The following is a 22,504-nucleotide window of genomic DNA, read 5'->3' as shown; positions in this document are numbered from 1 at the left end:
TTTTTTTTTATCCTCCATGATTATAGAGGTATAAGCCAATTGACTCAGTGGGGTATGCATTGAGCCAATTCTTCTACGCTGTGACATCAGTGACTTTTTACCAATATAACATGTAGCAGGATACAAGGCGATCGAGCATAAGTATTGAGGATGCGTCGAATGCTTGCGTCGATAACCAACATTCAGACGACTGCTTTCAAATCAGGCTGCCTCGTTTTCCCTTTTCTAGAGCAAAACATACGATAAATGTTGTCCTTTCGCATTTTGAAATTGTTCCAGACTGTTTGCTGTCACGTGTTATGAAAGGTGGAGCTGCAGGCCACGCATAAAAATCCTGAGCTAGGCATCTTGTCACAACACGTAGCGGGATATTTTTCTTCATTCAGAAGAATGTTAACACAGCTTAATTATATGTGTGCGTTATGTTGTCCGCAACTGTCCCTGACAAAGTGGGTAAAGCAGGGGCGCAACGTGTAGCACTCGGGTAAATCGGTCGCTCTTGGTTTCAGCTTTATATCTCAGGAACTGTGCCATATTTTATTTTAAAATTTTGCATGTTCAATAGGAAAGCCTTTGGCGTTCACTCTGCGCAACTTCTACCCCGTAGCTTTTCTCACGTTTTTGTTTTTGAGTACCAAATTTCAGACGGGTGTGAAATGAAATGTATCTTTTCTCAGACACACACACACAAAAAAAGAGTGGCCGTGAACTTTGGCATGCTAACCTCGCGTAATAGTGGCATCAATCCCTAGCTAAAAGAACGGATTACTACATTTATCTAACTAGAAAAAAAATATTGTCCTCACTTGTCACGTGCCGTAACAGACTTTTCGATTAATCTTTTTTTTCTTTTAATTACAGCTTACGCAGTTTTTCAAAGTTTCAAGTTCAGGCTATTTGGAAGGGACTTTAGTATAACATGAGAAAATTTCAGTGCAGTCAGTTGGATAATTTTCCAGGAAAGGGACATCAAGTTTGGATAATTAAAAAAAAACTGATCATGAGAAAAACGCACTTTTGCTTTTAAAAACACGTGAGGAAACTACTCGCAAGATAAAGCAATAACTACGCTACGAAATCTTCCTTAGTGGAACAATTTGCAATTAAAGCTTATGAAAATTGCAGGAAATAAATATATTTAACCGATCTAGCCAGATCTGTTACAAAGAATACATACACGCAGAAACAATGGAAAACATGTCAGCAAACCTTCGCAACCGTCAGGAGGCTTGGCCTTTGGCGCCATTTTTAAATGGCTTCAAGCGTTCCTACGCACTTGCCAATGCACGGTTTTGCTCCTCTGAGTGTGTATTATTTTTTACTAATGAAATAAAAAAATAGCTTTTTCGGTCAACTTACCCTGCCATACCCCCTTAAAGGAGTACTGACACGAATTTTACATCTTTTTGGATTGTTGTTCTAAATAAAAACACTGCTGTTGAGAATCCTAGAAAGAGTACCGTGAAAAACAGATTTCTTATAAAAATGCTATGACAGTCAGGCCCCTGTCGTCTTTGTAGACAAACTCTATGCCGAGGCGGAAACTTTGCCACACTTAAAGTCACATTCAAATGAGTAATTAACAAAAAATGGTTCATTAACTTTCTAATTATTAGCTTGAGGGCCTTTGTTTATATGGAAGAGTTGTAGGTCGCGACAATTCACGACATGCGCATTTAAAAAAAAAAAAAACGCACGTAATTTGAGATAATAATCATAGAAATTATAGAACCCCATCTAGGCGAAACCGAAACTGAGCGCAGGAAATCCGTCAGCCCTGTTACGTCAGACAAGAAGCTTACCTCACAACTTCTGAAAAAAAAAAAAAAAAGAGCGCCGCAGCAGAATATGGTCAGGAAAAACGGCGAGCCGTCTCAAATATTCAACTGAACAGCTTATCTTTGCTTATGGTGTATAGTGCTTACCTGTTTCTTTGTTAGACTCGACAGAAGTGCAAATAACTAGGGACGGGCGAATATTCGAACAATTCGAATATTCGAACGAATATTGAAGTATTCGAATTCGCTTCGATAAGAATTTATATTATTCGAAATTTCGAAGTATTCGAAATGAACGAATATATGTATGTTTGACCACACATAACCCCCTGTAAAGGTAGTTTCACTACAGTATCTGGTTGCTATGCAGTGAAACCATCCTGCCAGGGGAAATCTGCACTGCCGCGAAGCCACACTTCAAGGTTAAGTGTACATATTTTTTTTAATTTAACAGCGTGTTATATGGGCTTATATACACTAAGTATAGTCATTTTTAACTTGTAACGTATTTTACCACTTATAACTCGCACCCTACTGCTATTCAAATTTTGATACCCCCCCCCCCATTCAAGGTTTCTTCCACTCCATTTCAAACCAAAAAAGTGACATTCACTCATGCCTAGTTCCAATTCTTAAAAATATTGTGCAAGGGTCATGAAGAAAATGCTCAATTTTTCTTAGTAACATGTGGTGAGTACTATTCGAACTATTCGATTCGAAATTATTCGACCAAATCACTATTTGCTTCGGATTTGCTTCGAACCTCAAGTTTACTATTCACCCATCCCTACAAATAACTTGTTTGCTTGTCTGCGAGAAGCAGCGTCGCAGTGGCTGCCACCTAGCTTACAGTGAAAAAAAAAATGTGCAAAATTGCGGTTTTATTGGGTACAGCGTGAAAAAAACAGAAACACACCAAACGCAACGAATAAGTGATCCTTTTGGGCATTTGTGATGACTTGTCGTTTTTCCTGATCATAATCTGCTGCAATGCACATCTTTTCAAAAATTGTCACATGAGCTTCCAGACTGATGTAACAGGGCTAACAGATTTCCTGTGCACCCGGTGAGCTTCACTTTTGGTTTCATCTAGACGGGGGCCTTGAATTTCAATTATTATCATCTCAAGTTACATGAGCTTTTCGTGGTTTTTTTAAAAATGGGCATGTCATAAGTTGCCACGTCCCCTCGTACCCCCCCCCCCTATGGCTCTTCCATATAAACAACGGCCCTCAAGCTAATAATTAAGAAGGTTAACATATTTTTGTTAATTACTCATTTGATTGTAACTTTAGGTGCGGCAAAGGTTTTCCGCCTCGGCGTAGATTTTGTTTGCAAAGATGACAGGGGTCTGACTGTTAAAGCATTTTTATAAGATCTGTATTGTCTAAAAAAAAACACCAGCACTTTCATTTTCGATATCGAGGGGGCAGCTTCACAGTGATGTGTAAACACAGTCTGACATCACGGCGAGACAGCAACTCGCCACGTACTAGCAGCAGCTCTGTCAGTCGCACGTGGTGCACGTAAACAACAGTGAGTGAATTGTCATCCAGCGACTAAGACAGCGACTTCTGCGATTTTAGCTAAACGCAGGATGCAGTTGGCAAATCCAGTGGACTGTGTTGACCCATCGAGATAATGTCGACTGTGGTGGGGCTGGCTTGCAGACGCTAGGTGACAAAAACTCTAGTATCAAAGTAAGATATTTTATACGTGTTGTCTGGCTCCGGTGTGTGGAGAGCATTGATAGTGCATACCATGGAAACGAAAAATGTCGCTTTTGGGGTGCCTCGAAATCGTGTCAGTGCTCCTTTAAAGGCCTGGTTCATTTCGCATGCAAGATGACGGATCTTTCTAGAGCTCTAATCATCCCAACAAACTGACAGCACCGTCAATTTCTTTTACAACAAACCACAGTGCATGCCATATTTTACCGTAGCATCAACAGACAGCTCCACCATTTTTTTTTTCCAAAAGATTTTACACTTGCAGCCACCACATGGGGAAATAAAATTCGAGTGTGAATGAGTCATCTGGATAGCAGAGAAAGCCATTATTATGCAACAATTGGGTATTACCCTTGTTATCGCTACTCATCGATAGGTGGCCTTGTTGGTCACTAATTAGGGAGGCCCATGTCGCCTTCATATTGGCTTATACTCTGCATGGTCATGTGTAGCATAATCATTGTTACTATGCGAGCCTCACCAAAAGCACACGTGTTACAATAAACGTCCTTTGAAGCAAGCTGCACAGATCTGCATTTTTGTCAAGACCTTGCCTTTGCATTTCATGAAAGGAGGCCCCGAAAAAAGAAAAGGAAGAGAAAGCACTGCAGTTCAGATTGTCTAGCCTCAAAATGCCCACCCTTATGGGGACTGCAATGCATAAATGCAGATAGTATTTCTTTTTTTTGTTATAGGAAGCGAGTGAGATAAAGAAAACACAGAAACAGGAAATATGAGTAAACAACATCTGAACGTACACGTCAAGGGAATGCTAAATATTGAAGTGCATAAGCACGACTGTGAATTCAAATGACACTGCTTGGTTCAACAAGTAACAAGACTTTATTACAGCCATTGTGCATCTGCCTAACCAGCAACCTCACTGAGGGAAGAGCCAGGCATGTAAACTACTATGATGCTGCAAGGCACTTCAGCTTGAGGAATCGTGAGTAGCTCCTCCATGCAAAAGAGCTGTGACCGTTTATCTTCTTTGGCAGAGTCCCACAGAGCTCAAAACAAGTGTGGAATTCTGTCAAACTTGCTTCAATAAATGGACCACGTTTTTCTACAAGTGGCACAGAGGCACTGTGAAATGTTGAAACAAAGACAATGGAGCAAGAAACATTTAGGAGAAAAAACTCCGCTATTTGTGGTGACCAAATATAAGGTCACAAGCTCACCGAGACACTAGCCAGACAGGGGCTCCCCCCTCCCCCTGCGTTTATATATATACACATACACATACAAACACAAGCGTGAAAATACAAGAGGAGGGAGGAATCAGACCCACCTCCCAAAAAATTTCTGGCTATGCCCCTGATGCTGGTGGCCTAGAAGGAAATCGTCACCGTTTCGGTTTCTGTGTGTGTTGCTACAATTTGGCCATGTGCTGTGGAACACTGATTCTTTTTCATTATGCCTAACATTACGCACTACTAGGCCCCACTACTGTATGCTCATTAGTTGGCACATACTACCTTGGTGACGTTATGTGGTCATCTACAATGACTGGAGTTTCACCCTCTCAGTATTCTTGCTCAGTAACAAATTCACTGACTTTATAAATTATCCATAGAGTCAAAAGTCAAGATTAATAAAGACTAGATAGGCGACAAGCTGGCTTTCTGACTGGCTGACAAATCTGGATGCCAGAAATCAACAATGAGCACTAGCCGCAAGCTGTCCCCTTCGTGCCAAACTTCATGCTCAAAAGAGTCGTCAAACATCAGCACTTTGCCTTCTTTCCATTCCCTGCAGAGAGCACAACAGTGAAAAGTGTCAGAGGACTTCTGTCTGTTATGCAAGGGTGCACATTAAATGATTATTACATTGATTAATTGTACTATATAAGGTCTTGAAGTGACACAGTGGCTATGAGAGGTACAGGAATGAAGGGCTGCAGAATATCTCTATCTACCTGGCGGTCTCTGACATTCAATCACTCTGAAGCCAAGGTTTTGACGGCAGACTGTCTGCTCCGGAAGTAACATCATAAAAATTAAGAGAGACACTGACCACGAAAAAGGCAATGAAAAAAGACGTTACAGCTCCCCTGACGGGATCCTTATGAATAAGGCTCCCTCCCATCAGGGGAGCCGAAACATCTTTTTTTGTTTTCTTTTTCGGGGTCGGTGTCCCTCTTAATTTTTATGATGCACTCAGTTTGTACACATGAGCATTCTTGAATTCTGCCACTATTAGAATTTGGCCAGAAAACCAATCTCACAAAGCAGAATGCCACAACTACCGAGACTCCGTAGCAGCTAGAAAACAGATATTGAATGCAAACAGGTAGTTAAACAAATGGCAAATGAATTCTTGCCTGAAAGTAATTGCAAATAGTAATGGCAACTTTGACAAATTGCACCAGTGCACAGTAGGGCACAGCAGGGCACAATGGTGCACCATTTTGTCCAATCATCTCAGCACCTGAGCACACCAGTGCAATTCATTGAAGATGCTATTGAACTAATGAACACTACACTACCTTGTCTCATTGGCTACTCGGATGCGAACTTTTGGTGGCACCACAAGTCCAAGGTGTGAGCGAAGCCTACAGTTTGTTGGCCCCACATGTGCCCAAACATGGGTGCCTGGGTGCATGACGGAAAACTTTGCCTGAAATGAGACAAAAAATTTGACTCGCACTGCTCAAGGAAAAGAGGTAAAGAAATGTTACTTACACAAAGCAACGCAAATGGTGCCCACATTCAGTGTTGCATAGTGCCATTAACATTATATAATAATCTGACTTTATTTACAACATTGGCCAGATTCTGAGCCTACTGCTCCTTCGTTTTCCCTTAGGTTTCACTCTGTATTGTTCACTAAGGCAACTGGCATTTTTGTTTGCCCTCTTTGTACGGGAAAAATTCTGGCAGAAACTATCAAAGATTGTCATAGTGAGCAATACCTTTCTTGTGTAAGGTGCTGCATATCCCTGTCCCATACATAAATCACAAAAAAAGCTTATGAGCACATCAGTAGAAACATGAAGCAGCAACTGCTGCTGACCATGCCAAATGATACCATACATACTATGCATGTCCTGTTGTCATCACTGCGCCACAAGTGAAGGAACACCCACGTGCGCAACTTTGTTGCGATAAATCTCCATCCAGCGGCTGCACTTAATGTGCCTGCTGCAACACACAGTGCATACCTGTTCCTTCCCTAGTATGCGGTGTCACCCACATGCTCTCCATGCAACACCTGCTCTCCAGTCTGTTTTTTTTTTGTGTGTGTGATATTGGCCAACATCTATCTAAAGCGGGAAAATAACTAATTAAGGCTACATACACTGAACGTTCATTCAGGAGGGGGGAGGGGGCTAGCGCCAAGAACGGGCACGTACGACTACCACGTAATGCTGAAGCTGTCCAGGCGCACATGTACAGTGACCCAAGCTGTCTACTACACCACATACCAAATGGCCCACAATTATTCTCTTCCTGGTCTGTATTGTTTGAGGTGGCTAAAGTACCTAAAGGAAGCTATCAGTAAACACCATTCCACAGGCACCTCACCGTGGGAGAAGTGAGCTGCTGCAGAGATGTGGGCTGGTAACACTACCTGCAAGTGTTCAAGTGTATGTTTGAAACAGACAGAGGAATTTATTCCTAAGACAGTGTTATAAGAAGGGTGCAGCCTCCTTTGTTGCCCCTCACACCACTTCGGGCTATGGACAATGTTGGATGCAAATTAGATGCCATTTTGCATTTTTATTTGCAACTTCCTTACGGCCGATAGTGCACTAAACGATACCAAAAATGCTGTGCGCTTCTAAGTTCACAACAAAAACCCATGAAGCTATGTGCTAATTGCTATTTCCACTGCAATTACTAATGAATACTTCAAAAAGTGAAATTAACAGTTTTCAATATGTCGCAATGAAATTTGACGCTAGAGTGGGAAAAATGCAGCTGAAATGAGGCAAAGATTGATGCCATCTGTTTTGTTGAGCAATGTGCACCAAAAGATAAGAAATATAACCCTGATGCAAAATATGATAGGCATATATTAATCTCAGTTTTAGAGCCATAGAATGAACTGAAAAATAAATAAAAGAGGAGCACAAAAGCATTTGGTCTGTGCCTCAGCAGGATTGCCACCGGCATGATCTTGTGGTTGCTGTGCTGGGCCCGAGCCCGTTCACCCGCGTACCCGTCTAATAAACCTCTTAGCAATTTATTTATAATTAGCAATGTCACACTTTTGTCAACTGCATAGGTATGGGTCTCTAAAAATGAGGAAATTCTGCTATTACATGTAAATTATTGTGCATAAGGGGGATCTCATATTGCCCTTGTTAAAAGAGTAAATTCACAGACGCTACCTCAAAAGAAAACAAGTGTACCTGCAGAGCCTGTGCTCTCGGCGTCTGCCATCAGAGCTTTCCTCATGGTCGGCACATTTCAGTGTAGACCTACCTGTCCTCTCTTGCAGCCAGCAGCCTCCCTCATCCGGCCTATCAGTGCACACGTTTTAGGAGCCAACCTGCAGTTCCTCTCAATTTTTTGACCTGAAAGGCAAGATATTTTTGGCTGTTCCTTTGTGCTCTTCAGTGCCAACAAACATGTGTTGCCTTGTCAGAATTGTGCACCTGTTCCAATTCCTCAAGCAGCAAGGTTAACTGTGCATTCCTGAAGAAATAAAATCCAAATCCTCGGCATACTGTGGGTTTTGCTCAAAATTTACCTCACAGTTTCTAAATTTCAATCAAAACAACAAATGATTTCCCCTATGTTTCGGTGTGTTTATGCGGTTGTGACTATGGCTAACTGGGTCCCTCAGTTTCCCCACTTCTCGCAGAAGTCAAGGGTGACTTGAGTTTCAGGCCAGTAATGGAAGCCACAAGTGGAAGGAAAAAGCACAAGAAAAACATTTCTGTACATTTATCATTATGGTATTCATGCTTACCTCCACCCGCTTTCTGTAACAGGATATAATGGCACTTCACAAAAGCCCAGTTGCATAATGAAAATGAAGCCTCTACATCTTTTGTGCATAAACGAAAGTATTGCTGAACATTTTTCCGATGCTTTAGCATATAGTACTCGAGGATTAATATTCTGAACAACATCAACCCTCAATTTTAATTCTCATGAGGCAGTAGTAGGGGTGTGCGAATATCAAAATTTTCGAATACGAATCGAATATGAATACATAGCTTCAAATACGAATTGAATACCGAATAATCAAGAGGTAACTTTTTCTCCACCAGTAATCTTATATTTTACTACATACTTATGCTCAAAACAGTACACTTGTATGCTATCAGCACAAAATTTGTTATTGCACAAAGGAATATCCGTACTTGCCAGGAAGTGCATGACTGTGCTGTATTTAGTTGAGCTTGTGACTTAATGCAGGGTTCGTACAGGTTTCAAAGTAGAAAATTCAAGGATATTCAAGAACTTTCAAGGCCCTATAGGAAGATTTTCAAGGCCCTCTTCGAGAGGTAATTTTCTTTTCCCATGTCGAAGATCTTGAAACAGTGCTCTCAAAAGGTCTGACATTTATTGCACAAAGAAAAATACATGTCACAATACAAATCTGTTTGTATTGCACGCAATAAAAAATAAATAAAGATATGTTTACCAAATATCACAATGTAAATTCGTCAGTGACAAGCTCGTGCGTTTTAGAAGCATCATTTAAGCTTGGCAACTGCAACGGAGACCCTGTAGTGGACTGCTCTGTTGCAACAGGCGTCAGGTAGCTTTTCAACGCACTCCCTGGCCCCATCTTGATTGTGTCAATATGCTTGGCACGTTTCATGCGTCTTTTTAAAGCGGATTCACCCATGGCAGTCACATCAAAAGTTTTGCCGCAAAGCTTGCACTTAGCCCGGTGCGCATTCGTCGTGTCAGGTGCAATCCAGGGCAGGGTTCTGTTTGGTGTCGCAGAAGTCCGTGGTATGCCCGTGTCACTGGGGCGCACGTAACCCACGAGCCGCTTCGCCCTTCTCAGTATTTTGCCAGCGTCCGTGGTGTGCCCGTGTCACTGGGGCGCAACCCACGAGCCGCTTCGCGCTTCTCAGTCTGGCAACAAACTTCTGCGACACCAAACAGAACCCTGCCCAATCCAATGCTTGTAGTCGTCATGGTGGAGCCACATACCGTAAAAACCCGCATATAGCTCGGACCCGCATATAGTCCGGGGTGTAATTCGGGGATAGCAAACGTGAGAAAAAAAGTTTTCACCCGAATATAGTCCGAGGAAAATGGAAAAAATGCATTTATTGACATTTCATTCATCGTCGTCGTCGGACGCACTCTCTTCCGAAGCTCCCTTGTCGGAAATGTTCTCCCACAGCACATCATCCTCAGTGCCATCAAGCGCGTTGGAGATGGAGCACTTTTTGAAGGCGCGGCAAACGAGCGCCTCTGGAATGCAGGCCCAAGCCTCGACTATCCACGAGCAGAGCATCGCTGGCGAGGCCCGTTTCAGCCGTCCGGCAGGGGTCACTTCTGGTTCTCCGGACCTCATCCACTCCACGTACAGGCGCTTGACATGGTCCTTAAATGGCTTATTAAGGCACACATCAAGCGGCTGCAGCTGTGATGTCATCCCTCCCGGGATGACGACGAGCTCGGTGCGGGAGTCGCGCAGCAGTCGCTTTACGGAGTCGGCCAGGTGACACCGAAACGCGTCGAGCACAAGCATCGAAGGGAGCCCCAGCAGTGCTCCGGGCCGTCGACACCACACGGACTTTATCCAGTCAAGGACTAACGATTCGTCCATCCACCCCTTGTCCTGGCAGCGGACGACGACATTTTTCGGGAACTTCTCCCCCTTCGGCAGCGTCTTTCGTTTGAACACCACGTAGGGTGGCAGCTTGCGACCGTCAGCCGTGCAGGATAACATTACAGTCACCCGCGTTTTTTCGTTTCCAGTCGACCGCACGATAACTTGCCTGGAGCCTTTTTGATGCACCGTCAGCGCCGAGGGCATATCCAGGTAGACCGGCGTCTGATCCGCGTTGCCGATCTGGCCCAGCTGAAAGGGGACTGCCTTTCGCAACGCAATTATGTACCTTTGAAAAGCCACGAGGTGCTCTTCGTAGCTCTCTGGTAGCTTCTGGGAGATCGACGTACGCCGACGTAGGGAGAACCCAGCGCGGCGCATGAAGCGAGACACCCAATGCTTGCTCGCTTTGAAATCCTCCGGCTGAATGCCTTTGTCTCGAGCGATCTCCCTTGCCTTCGCTTGTAGCAGCTCGATGTTGACAGCGAGATGTGCAGCTCGCTGCTCCCGCACAAAGTCTGTGAGTTCTCGTTCCACGTCAGGAAATGCTCCATTTTTTGGTCCGCGGAAACTTTTTCGCTGGCCGCTGCATGCAAAGAGGGCTTCCTTCTGCTTCCGCCAACCGCGAATGCTCCGCTCGTTGACTCCGAACTGCCGCTCCGCGGCACAGTTGCCGATGGTTTCGGCAGCAGCGATAACTTTTCTTTTAAAAGCAGCAGAGTACTGCCTGCGCGGTCCTGACATGGCGTAAAATCACAGGAGCAAAATCGAGGCCGTCGTTATGGGCACCAAGTTGAAGCAAAGGCCACTGACCAACTGACCAGTTAAGACTAACGCCGCTAACACTACCTAGCGCAGAAGCGCGCAGACAGCTGATGATGATGATAGCACCGCGCTATGCCGAAACCGAAACTGAATTTGGGCCGAAAATTCTTGGGACCCGCATATAGTACGGGGCCGAAATTTCGCACCCTAAAATCTAGAAAAAAACCCCGGGCTATACGCGGGTTTTTACGGTAGTCTGAAATTTCCTTTTTCTGGGCATTATTTCACTTATCAACACATCACTTGCACCTCCTGCACTAACACGTAGAAGGCACGCTCATTCCAAAAAGCGCTGGTAGCACAAGGACACGACTAGGTTAAAGCCCGCGCACAAATGCGGACGCCGCGTTGGACTAGTTGGACAGAGACAATGGACATGCGATAGCGATGGGGCGACTGCGCTCGCAGCCGACACTACTTCCGCTAGTACCGGTGGTGACGTTTTAAGTCACTGACACGACGTCTACGGTGAACGCTGCCTCCGAGACTCGCACCAAGTCTAATGTTGCCAGCTGTCTAACGAGAGTCGGCTGAATAGGTATAAAAAGTGGTACGGTTTCTTGGCCGCATTTCACAACTTCAAACAAAAGACAAAAGTTCAGCAACGAAAATCGTTTCCATGATGACAAGTACCAATTCAAATTTAGCATTCAACAAATTCAAGGTTTTTCAAGGACTAGCCTGAAATTCAAGGTTTTCAAGGGCCTTGAAAACAGATTTTCGATTTTCAAGGGTATTCAAGGACCTGTGCGCACCCTGTTAATGGCTTAGGTTCAATTCGCATGTTGAACAAACTTTTCCTTTCCTTTTTTTTATGCATTAGCACTATTAGGAAAAAAAAAAAAAACCTTTTGCACCCGCCTTGGTGGCTTAGCAGCTGTAGCGTCATACTTGTGAGTACGAGGGCGCTGATTTGATTCCTGCCCGGCTGCATTATGAAGGGGTGAAATGTAACAACGCCCATTGAAGAATCCCATGTGGTCACAACTGATCAGGATTCCCCCACTACCATCATCATATCAGGGTTTTGGGAGTTTTTGCACCATATGCGTGCGCAGGGTTCCTTATCGGGAAGGGGGCGGGGGGTGTTGAAAGTTCATCCCAGCGCCCCGCCCCCTCCCTAATAAGTCAATGTATGGGGCAGACTTTGCACCCAGCCCCCTCCCGCCATGCACACGCCCATGTTTGGCACTACAACCCCCCGAACATTTATGTTTTTGTTATTTTTATATAGTTTTCGCCCCTGTTATCACCGGTCGACATTCTAAGGCAAACGGGAGTATCTGCGGCGTCTTTCTGCCACACAGCGATCATCATCTGGGTTACTTGTCTCTCCTTTCTCGAAAACTGTACGCTGGCTATTTTCCTATCACGAACGCTATGTTATACTAATAGCTGCACATCGTTCGTGACCGTGAAGTACCGGGCACGCGGCGATAACGCAAGGAAAGCCCACGAGATAGTTGACATTATTGTTGGGTGGCAAAAAGACGCCCCAAGTACTCCTTTTTTTGTCGGAGTTTACGGAGCCACAACTCCTGCTCAAAATGCGGTGTCGGCGGCGAGCGCGTTGTTTCACCACTTCGAGGACCGCCTTCGTGCACTCGTTGCTGCCGGCAGCATGGCGATACAGCGAAATTGCGAAATTGCTCGAACGATACGGCCGAATGTGATGCGCGTTTGAAGGATTATCTAGGCGTGCTGTCGGGAACTGTGTGTAACTACGCGGTATATTCTTCACCTGACGTGCGCCGCAGCTATCTAGAAAGAAATATACGTTATGTCGCCACAGTAAAGGTTACCGAAAGTGCCCAAAACTGGCGCTACCATCAATCATTTCGGAACTATGCCAAGTATAGTCGGTATAGTCGTATAACGGCTGACATCGCGGCACAGCGGACGGTCGTCTCGTGCGGCTTTCGTCAATGCTTGCGAGTACATTAGTATGGCGACCCGTTAACGAAAACCGTCGCAGCTACATATGGGACGCGGTACCTGTGCAGCATAGGGCCGAACGTCCGTAGTTAGTTGTGCGTAGCGCGTCGCCTGCTAAGCTCACCTATTTAAGTGCCGGGACGTTCGCTGTAACGTACGCGTGCATTTGCCCGTGCGCAGTGAGATTTCTCTGTGCTTGGAAAGCACCGGACTGAGCAAAAGTGCGGCGAGTGCGCTGTCAGGCCAACGCGGCGACGGCGAGTTGCTTTCATATCTGCAAGCGACACGCACTTAATTGAAGCGGTCCCGCACAAGGGTGTGGCAGCGAACGGCGTGTTTGGATTGTCACCTGGTCTTAAAAGCGTGCGGTGTGCTTACACCAGCAATGGCGCTACACGCACTTCCAAGCAGGCAGTTCATGATTTAGTTTCCTTAAGATGCTTATCGTTGATAGGTTTGTGGCGGAGAAGTGCCGCGGCGTGTTTGTCGGTCGCCGTCATCACGCCCAGTGTATTTCCGATGCTTATCTGTGTAAGCATCACCATACTCGCGCCGAAGTCGTAGTACTAATCACTGGTCGACCGCTCATGCGCTTACCGTAAAGGCGCAAAATTGGAGGTTCTTTTCAGTAATATGTACGACCGAATATTCGAAAACATAGAATATTCGAGTCACATCGAACATTTGAAACTTCTTGAATACTCGGTTTTCAAATCGAATATGAATATTGCAAATGTAATATTCGACTGATATTCGAAACTTTCGAATATTCGTACACCTGTTGAGACAATACTTAGCGCCTACACCTGACCATACTTGTTTTCGCGATCAGCCGCCACTATGGTGTGCTCAATATAGCCTGTAATTCAGATTGTAAACTAATACTCAGAAAGTCCCATGTCTTAAATTGCATTTAACAATCACAAATGCCGTGCAAGTTCTGTTCAAGACAAGGACGTAGTGATGGAAATAGAGTAGAACCATGCTATAACAAATGCTGCTGCAACAAACAGCCCTACAACTAAGTTTCCGGCACAATGAACTCTTGAATCTCCATCAGCTGCCCATAAAACTTAAAAGTCCTTTCACAATGAGTGCCTTTCCTGGAGGTATGTATTTCCACTGAAGTCAAGTTTTGGTGAACTCAACACGTATGTATATAGGAAAGAAAAGCTTGCTCAGGGTTGCCCTAAAATTGTTGATGGCATCTCGGCCATCTCGTGAGGGCTCACAACTTCCTTTGTAATGTGGCCGTAGCATAAGACCTGTGTCTTCATCTAAGAAGTGCTTTTCACTACCAAGAGCAGATCTCAATTAGTGGCACACAAGAGCAACAAATGTCCATCCACCACAATGCAGATGGCCATGAGAGGATTGCCATTTATTCCTGACATTTTCCATTGCGTTTGTGTACACATCGCACCTTTAGACAAAACCACGCTTGTAATCAGCATGAGTATGGATAGTGATCGTGCAGTTTAGGAGGCACACATGTGGACAGAAGCTACACCGTTTGCTGCAGCCTCTGCAGATGATGCTGCCATCGCTATGGATGCGATTATGCTGACCATGCGATTCTGAAGGCATGCAGGCAACACAATGTCATAGGCAGCAGAAAGCACAAGAATAAAGGCTACAAAGGCTTGACTCTTTGAAGCACACAAATGGCCTTTGTTTTAAATGTTAATGCTAGAATTGTGAGAATAGGTTACAGAAAACATATTGCACACATGAAAAAGAAATTGCTGCTTGTAATAAAGTTTTCACGAGGTGGTCAGTGCTGCTGACCATCATGCCGGAAGGTACATAGTGGATGTTTCACACGTGGCCCTTTGCAATGTAGCGGCATATTTTGCACTTTCCCCTTTCAAAACTATGTTTTTGCTATTCAGAAAAAAGTTTTTTTTTCTCTTCCAAATGCACAGTGGCACATTGGCGTTTAGCACAGCCAAACTATTCTCGATGGCTGTGCCTTTGGTGCTGCATTTCCCGCATCCTCGCTTCGCTGTGAGCACCTTGTTGGCCAATGGAATATAGTACTTTTTTTTTTTTCTGTGCGTACAGATTAGTATCAAACACAATCCTCCAAATCCACCCAAGCATTCATAAAAAGGCTAATAACACCAAATGGGGTAGTACTTTTCATTTCAAGAATGTCAGGTGGCAGTGCGCAGTCAAGAAAATACAGTAGACTCTCAATAATTCAAACTTGAGGGGACCTCAGGTTTTTATTTGAATTATCAGAAGTTCTCATAAATATGACTCAGGGCAACACACCAACTAACACTGCGATGTTTATTGTTTCTCAGTGCCGCAGCAACATCAGAGACTGCTCTGCATGATTACCAGTAAAATTTTTAGACATCAGCGATAATACTGGTCTTGTTATTATACAAGGCATGCACGGGTGTGTAATTAAGGGACGAAATGTGTTGCGTCCCACAACAGTTGCTAGCCCCTTCTAATTCTTAGGACGCTTTCTCGCATAGTATACCGCAGAGAAAGTCACTTTAAGGGGAGATGCTCCTCGGAAAATCTTTTCTTCAAGTATTTGTCACAGCTCAATGAAACTTTCACCATTTATAGAGTTTGAGCTCCGCTTTTCAAATCTGCTTTTATTTTTTTTATAGCTCATTTGGTTAATTTTTTGCAGACAATGCATTTGTGAAAACAGTGCATTTTTGTGCAAGCTTAGGCAACAATAGTGAGCACCAAAAACACTAAAAAAATAGCTCATATTGCTCCTAATGAATTGAGGAATTCAATAAAGCAAGAAAACATAGGGTAACATATGTGCGTTAGCCTAGAAAAAAATTCCAATGCTGAGTTTCAGTTTTACCATTCTCATGGAAGAAACTTATCAAATCATCTTGCTGAATATGCTTGTGGAAAACCGTGAAAGTTGTTTCTTTGGATTGAGGACATGTTAAACTATAAACATGCCAAATTTCATTACGATCCGACTACGTAAAGGGCACAAATGCTAGTGCACAGACTCTAAAAATGCAGTAAAACGAAGAACTGAGAAAAACATGTTTGAAAGCTAGACTACGGTGGACGCTACGCTAGACTGCGGTGGGGAAGAGATTTTTTTTTCTGTACTTTCAGCAAGAAAGCCGCGTTGTCGAAGTGGGCTCTGGGAGAAGAGGGTTAGGTCTACATGCTCGCGAAAATTCAAGAGCCGGCAACGCCGCGGATTGATATGCTGCGTGCATAAAATTTGGGTAAATTCACGCTTTCACAAGCCACCATGAGGGCTTTTATTGCACTTTTTCTCAACTTCTAGTTGATTCTTAGCTTTGATTCTTTAATATATTAAAGAGGAGGCTTGGGGGAATACAAAACACAACAAAACACAAATTCAACTTTTTCGAAAAAAATCGCTATTTTTCGAGTAGCATCTGCCCTTAAGAAATGTTTGGCATGCCATAGATCAAGGCCAGACCGTACAGTTTTTTTTTTCCCTCGGTCAGCACGAGATGATTGGTGCGCAAGGTTCGGCTAGTTTGGCCGTTTTGTAGGCAGGCAATCAGCTTTGTTTGCGCCTGTTAGTAACAGAAAAACATGAATGTTCAGCTAGAAGCAACAAAGGCAGCAGATATTTCCAGACCTGGACAAGCAAAAAGTTTGAATTAACCAAATTTGTGCAGTGAGGCAGTTTGAATTAAGCAGCTTTAAAATACATTGAAAACCTAGTGGGCCAACCAAAAATTTAAGATTTGTTTGAATTAACTGAAAGTTTGAATTATCAGAGTTTGAATTATCGTGAGTCTACTGTATTAGCAGCAGAGACATCCGATGCTTTGTACTCCAGATGGGAACCATTTGGACTGTGACGGTAGAATCTGCATCTGTTTCGGTGCTACATGTGTCCCTAACATTTTCAGTAACATGTAGAATCGCAGATTTGTCATCGGACATGAGATCGCGGATATCCTCTTCCTGGCCATATTGGTTATCGCTTGAACTGTCGCCTCCAGCGGAGCTGTTACTGGCAGTTGGAATATCTTCATATGAAACAAAAAAAGTAGGAATGTGCGAATATTCGAAATTTCGAATATTTTTCGAATAGTGTTTGCTATTCGATTCGATTCGCACCGGAATTTCACTATTCGAACTTCCCAAAAACAAATACAGTCAACATCCAATTGAAAGTGACCCCTTCAGATTTTCAATATGCTTCACCTCATTACATTCTCGTATTGCGGCAAAGCTGCCTTTCAAGCTGCGTTACGGTCGCACTTTGCCAAGACACAGTCGACGTCCGATTGAAAGTGGTCTCTAGATTTTTAATATGCTTCACCTCATCACACCCCGGTATTGCGGCAAAGCTGCCTTTTAAACACCGTTACGGTCGCACTTTGCCAAAAGACAGTCAACGTCTGATTGAAAGTGGTCCCTAGATTTTCAATATGCTTCACCTCATCACACCCCGGCATTGCGGCAAAGCTGCCTTTCAAGCTCCGTTACGGTCGCACTTTGCTAAGACACAGTCAACGTCCGATTGAAAGTGGTCCCTAGATTTTTCAATAAGCTTCACCTCATCACACCCTAGTATTGCGGCAAAGTTGCCTTTCAAGCTTTGCTACGGTCGCAAATGTACTAACGCAAGAAAACGCTGGTTCTAACATGGAGATGAAAGATGTGGCACAGGTGGGGGCTCAATTAATGCTGTTTTGGACCTGAAAGGCAGATTTGGAACTCCGGACTTTGAGAAAGGAGGAGAAGCTGAGGAAATGGCATCTTTGCCTATCACGTGTTGTCGGCAACACTGGTTGCACCAAATCATGTACATAAATAGAATTCGGCCTCTACATTGCCTCATTCTTGATAAGACAACTATGAAACACCACCCCGTCACTGCTTCATCAACCTAGCAAAAAGAAACACTTTTATGTTGCTATCTCATAAGAATATGCGTAGGACTCCTCTCTAACTTTTTTTTAATGCAATTTCACTTCGAAGTATTCAAAAAATATCCTAGAAATATACGAGAAATGTTCGAAAAATATTCGATTTGATTCGCACTCACACTTCAATATTCGAATTATCTTCGCACCCAAAATTTTGCTATTCGCACAGCTCTAAAAAAAAAGGCATTTTTGGCATAGAACTTCACTTCATGGCGAATTTTGCCCGTGCAGTCTAGGACCCCACTTCTAACCCCTTTCATGCACGGTGGTTAATGTAGCTGACCACCGTAAAAAAATGTCATCGCATATTATCAACCTGGACCAATGCGTATTTTTACCAATATAGCCAGTACAATACACTCTCGTGTTGCGTGTTACATTTAAGAAAAGTTCCCTATAAGTTCACATAACTTTGCGCACATGGGAGCTTTCAGAGTCCAGCGCGGGAAGAGGCATGCTGGCTCTAAGGCTGTCGCTTAGCAACAAGAAAGTTCCCCTAGAGAACCAGCACCAACTGGCACACTTTCAGAGAAGACTAAAGGGAATGTAAAATCCAAGGACTTCGTTCTAATATGAACCGGGTTTTAAGGACAATACGCCTGAAGAGATAGAGCAGCGCGCCCCAACGCTGCCATTTATTCCAGCGAAAGAACCAAGATTCTCGTGCCACCCGCCGTTTCTTGTCTCTCTCTTCCTATAGCGCGCTATGTTTTCTGTTATTAACAAGGGAAAAGTAAATAAATGTCTGCTCGATAAACAGTTAGGTGGCATTGCAAAAAAAATTTTGAGTAGGTCGTCAGCAACGTTGACCACCGTGCCTGAAAGAGTTAAACAGACATGAAGCATTCCAACATTCTTATCACTGCCATGCGGTTCCTGCTGATGACTGTGGCAGTGCACACTCCGTTGTTTCATTTTTATTTGCATCTAGTGCTACTTTTGTGTTACTCCACACTAGGCTTGCTCTAAGGGTAGTCCACAATAACTGGGTGTGGCCAAATACATATACCTCCGAAATAATGAGATTTCTACACTATTTATTAAAGCATGTGTGCAGCTGGACCAGGAGATGAGTGCAAGTTCTTAGATTTCTGTGAACGAACGAGGGTTGAATCAATGAGGTTTTACTGTACTAATTTGTGTGGCCTATATACGAAGTTTTCTGACAACGAAATTCAGCAACGATGAACTTCCTTGCAGATCCCTTCAATTTCATTGCAGTGGGATTTGACCGTAGGAGCATCTGGCACACACGACTCCTCCAGCTACATTGTCGGCTCATTAGCACTCAGATATTTAACACAAAGGTGGCATTTTACTGTGAATGCGTTTCAATACCAAGTGTATTGTGAATTAAAAAAATGCAGTGAAGCACCAAAATGAAATGGAATGATAACAAAAAGATTTGATTTTGCCGCTGTATACATTTTAAACAGCTTCACATGAATAGGGTCAGTAAAAAGCAAAAAAAGAGGCGAATGTAATGCGGCCATCTGGTAGAAAACACTCACTGTAACAAACATGTAATTGTACTTGCCTCTCACAAACATTTCAAATTGCTTCCAATCCCCAGTGTCCTTCAGGTTCTCAGCTTCAGGTTTAAAACCTCTGTCAGTCATTAGAGAGAGTGCCTCATTCTTTATGTCAACCCAGTGCTTTTCAAGCTCCTGCAGCAAGAGTGAGAACGCGAGAGACAAAATTCACAGCCTGCATGTGTTTGCTCCCTCTGCACCCATTTTATTCAGGCCACCAAAGGAATGTTACATTTTTCGCAAAGCTTGCAAAGATATGCTAAAATCAGTAAGCACAATTTGGGCCCCATATTGAGATGCTGTAAAGAGATGGTATTCTGCAGTCTATAGTGTGTGCAATAGCTACTAATGCAAATCAGACATTAAGTGCTTTCAAGTGCAGCATTAAATAGATGGTGTTATTCTACGACGCACAGACTGAATAGCTGATGGCAGTTCATGGATGCACAACTTCTACGTAATATTGTGTTTGGTTGTTTACATTACTAGATTGTCCTGCAAAAGTGCATGCTAACGAAATAAGGCGCTGACACTTTACAAAAAGAAAAAAAAAAAGGAAAGGTATCCACATGGTCTCACAAAAATGACACACCTCAGCCCTTCACTTTCCATATTTTAAGAAACAAAGGCTCAAACATGCACACCAGAAGTTAGCAAAGTTAATCTAAGCAAAAAAATTAGTGAAGCTTGTGCAAAGTTGTGCAAGGCTGGGTCACAGCAGAGCTGGTGGGCACCTAGCTGGTCCTGGCTTGGCTAGGCTATGGGCTTCTACCCTCTCGCATTTCTCTTTCCCACCCTTTGCTATACTACACAGTTGAACCCCTTTATGAGAGACATGCACTGGGGAGCAGTTCTTGTTCCTTATATGAGAAGTCTCTTATAAGCAGGGTACCATGTTCTCATTTTCTGACCAAGCTCTATTTCTATGTAGGCACACAGGTGTCTCTTGTACCCAAATGTCTCTTATATCAGGGCCTCTCATAAAGGGGTTGAACTGTACTAGTATACATGGCTATGCTTGCTCTCTTTTTTGTCTATCTTTTTTTTTGTATCTGTCTTTTTCTGTCTCTTTCTTTCTCTTGTCCATTACTTCCTCTGTCTTTCTATCTCCCTTTCTTTCTATCTTTCTCTTCCTTTCAATGTCTCTGTAGTCGTTCCCTAGCCTTGTATCTCTTTCTTCCCTTTCTTTCTATCTATTTCTGTGTTTCTACTTCTGTCTACCTATCTCTCTCTGTGCACTCGCTCTGCCATCCGGTGGACAAATCAAGGTGGACAAATCGGCGCACCTGTTCTAGGAGCAAAGAGGAATAGGAGGACGAAGTTGAAGAAGATAACAAAGAGAGTGAGTGCGAGTTCATGAAGATGATTGTTTTTCTATGCCACACAGCAAACTATACTTGCTATACCGTGCTATACTTGGCTATGCTTTCTCTTTTTCTTCTATCTTTTGTGTGTATGTTGCTTTCTATCTCTTTCTTTCTTTGTCTTTTTCTCCCTGTTCCCTTCTCTTTTTTTCTCTTTATCTTTCTACATTGTTTGTCTATCTCTCTCTCTCTCTCTGTGTAGTCGGTCTCTCGCCTTCTATCTTTTTCTCTGTTTCTTATCGTTTTTCTATCTGTTTCTCTGCTTCTATTTCTTTTTACCTGTATCTCTCTCTCTCTGTAATCGTTCTCCCATCCTCCCTTCCCTCCTCGTCACATCTTTCTTCATCACTTCCCCCTCTTACCACCTTGCTGTACTATACTATACAAGGTTATGCTCTGCTCTGCCAAAGTGCCTGGATAGCCGAGTGGTTAGGGCGCTCGCCTTCGGATCGTGGGTACGTGGGTTCGAATCTCGCCTCGGCAAAACATTTTTTTTTTCACTAAGAATTTCTCTTTTCCTCTTTCTCTCTCTCTGCGCTCATTCTCTCACCCATGAAGTTACTGCACCATTAGCCGGAGTAACTGGTGCACATCTTCCGGTAGCGAAGCTGGAGAGGACTAAGAGGACGAAGAGGGCGCATGGCGGCTCATGACTATGATAATTTTCTATCTACGACACACGGTCAACCTCGACCTAAGAGCTCTGCTCTAAAAGAGTGTCAGCTTATGTGGTCAGAAAAGAGGAAAAGCAGTTGAAAAAAATTGGACGCGACCCTAATCGTTGACTTAGGGGTCTGGTAGTGGCACTCACATGTCGGTGTTTGTGTTCTGTGGTGTATTCCTTGGTTTAACTGTCCCACTGCCAAAGCAGATCTCAGAAGCCACATAGAAAGTTGAGATCTGCTCCGCCAGGTGCTGCAACGATCCCAGCTGCTCACACACACAAAAAAGTGTCTGCGCTTTCAATGAACTTCCATTAATTTTCATTAACTATCCTAACAGTTAATTGCCTCTTAAGTAAACTTGTGCTCCGATATCATATGTATGAAATATAACTTAACTTGAGATTTCATACTGGTTCTATTTTTTAAAACCGGATGTGCTTGGTGGAGAAACAAGAGCCACGAAAAACTAGTCAGTCAGCCAGACACAAACATACCATGTGTTCTCATCCCAGCAAAGCTTGCACCGACCAGAGTACAGAAAGTGGCATACCTTAAGATCTGATGCATATGGTGTTTCATTTGGGTCCCACCATGGCTGTGCTTTCAGGCCATCAACACTGTACAGAGAGCGCTGGTAAACAGATGCAAAAAGCCCCTCCTTGACTCCTTCTTTGTAGACTTCCAGGGCCTGAGGAAAGTGTTGCCTTATATTATAGCCTTTTCATCATAAATTATTGCAGTCTTCAAGGTGTAGAGAATGCACTAACATAATGTTACCAAAAATGAGAGGCTTTACAGCCAAGGGGCTGTTGCACGTTTCAGCCTTTTAGTGCAGGATACAACACAAGGACGATGGAATATATGACGAAGACAGGCATAGAATAGCGGCCGTCTTTGTTTTATATTGCGCTAAAAAGCTGAAATGAAATACCAACATGCCCACACATCTCGTCCCATGATCGTTTCAAACTGTTGTGTGCACGAATTCCCACACTGTAAGGCACTACACTAT

General features: G+C 43.6%; 1 protein-coding gene across 1 annotated transcript in view; it reads right to left on the bottom strand.

The window, feature by feature from the left end:
• Positions 1 to 4,332: 4,332 nt before the first annotated feature.
• LOC119396993 (aspartyl/asparaginyl beta-hydroxylase) overlaps positions 4,333 to 22,504 on the bottom strand; it is a 36,866-nt gene continuing 18,694 nt past the window's right edge. The window contains exons 10-14 of the mRNA XM_037664396.2: positions 22,043 to 22,180; positions 19,469 to 19,598; positions 7,939 to 8,030; positions 5,997 to 6,127; positions 4,333 to 5,260 (exon numbers count right to left, since the gene is read on the bottom strand). Of these exons, the coding sequence (XP_037520324.1) occupies positions 5,110 to 5,260; positions 5,997 to 6,127; positions 7,939 to 8,030; positions 19,469 to 19,598; positions 22,043 to 22,180 (642 nt within the window). The 3' untranslated portion in view covers positions 4,333 to 5,109. The remainder of the gene's footprint in view (positions 5,261 to 5,996; positions 6,128 to 7,938; positions 8,031 to 19,468; positions 19,599 to 22,042; positions 22,181 to 22,504) is intronic.

The sequence above is a fragment of the Rhipicephalus sanguineus genome, chromosome 6, assembly GCF_013339695.2.
Source record: "Rhipicephalus sanguineus isolate Rsan-2018 chromosome 6, BIME_Rsan_1.4, whole genome shotgun sequence".
NCBI classification, from domain to species: domain Eukaryota; kingdom Metazoa; phylum Arthropoda; class Arachnida; order Ixodida; family Ixodidae; genus Rhipicephalus; species Rhipicephalus sanguineus.
Note: the sequence above shows the minus strand (reverse complement) of the source record. Positions and strands in the feature narration are given on the sequence as shown.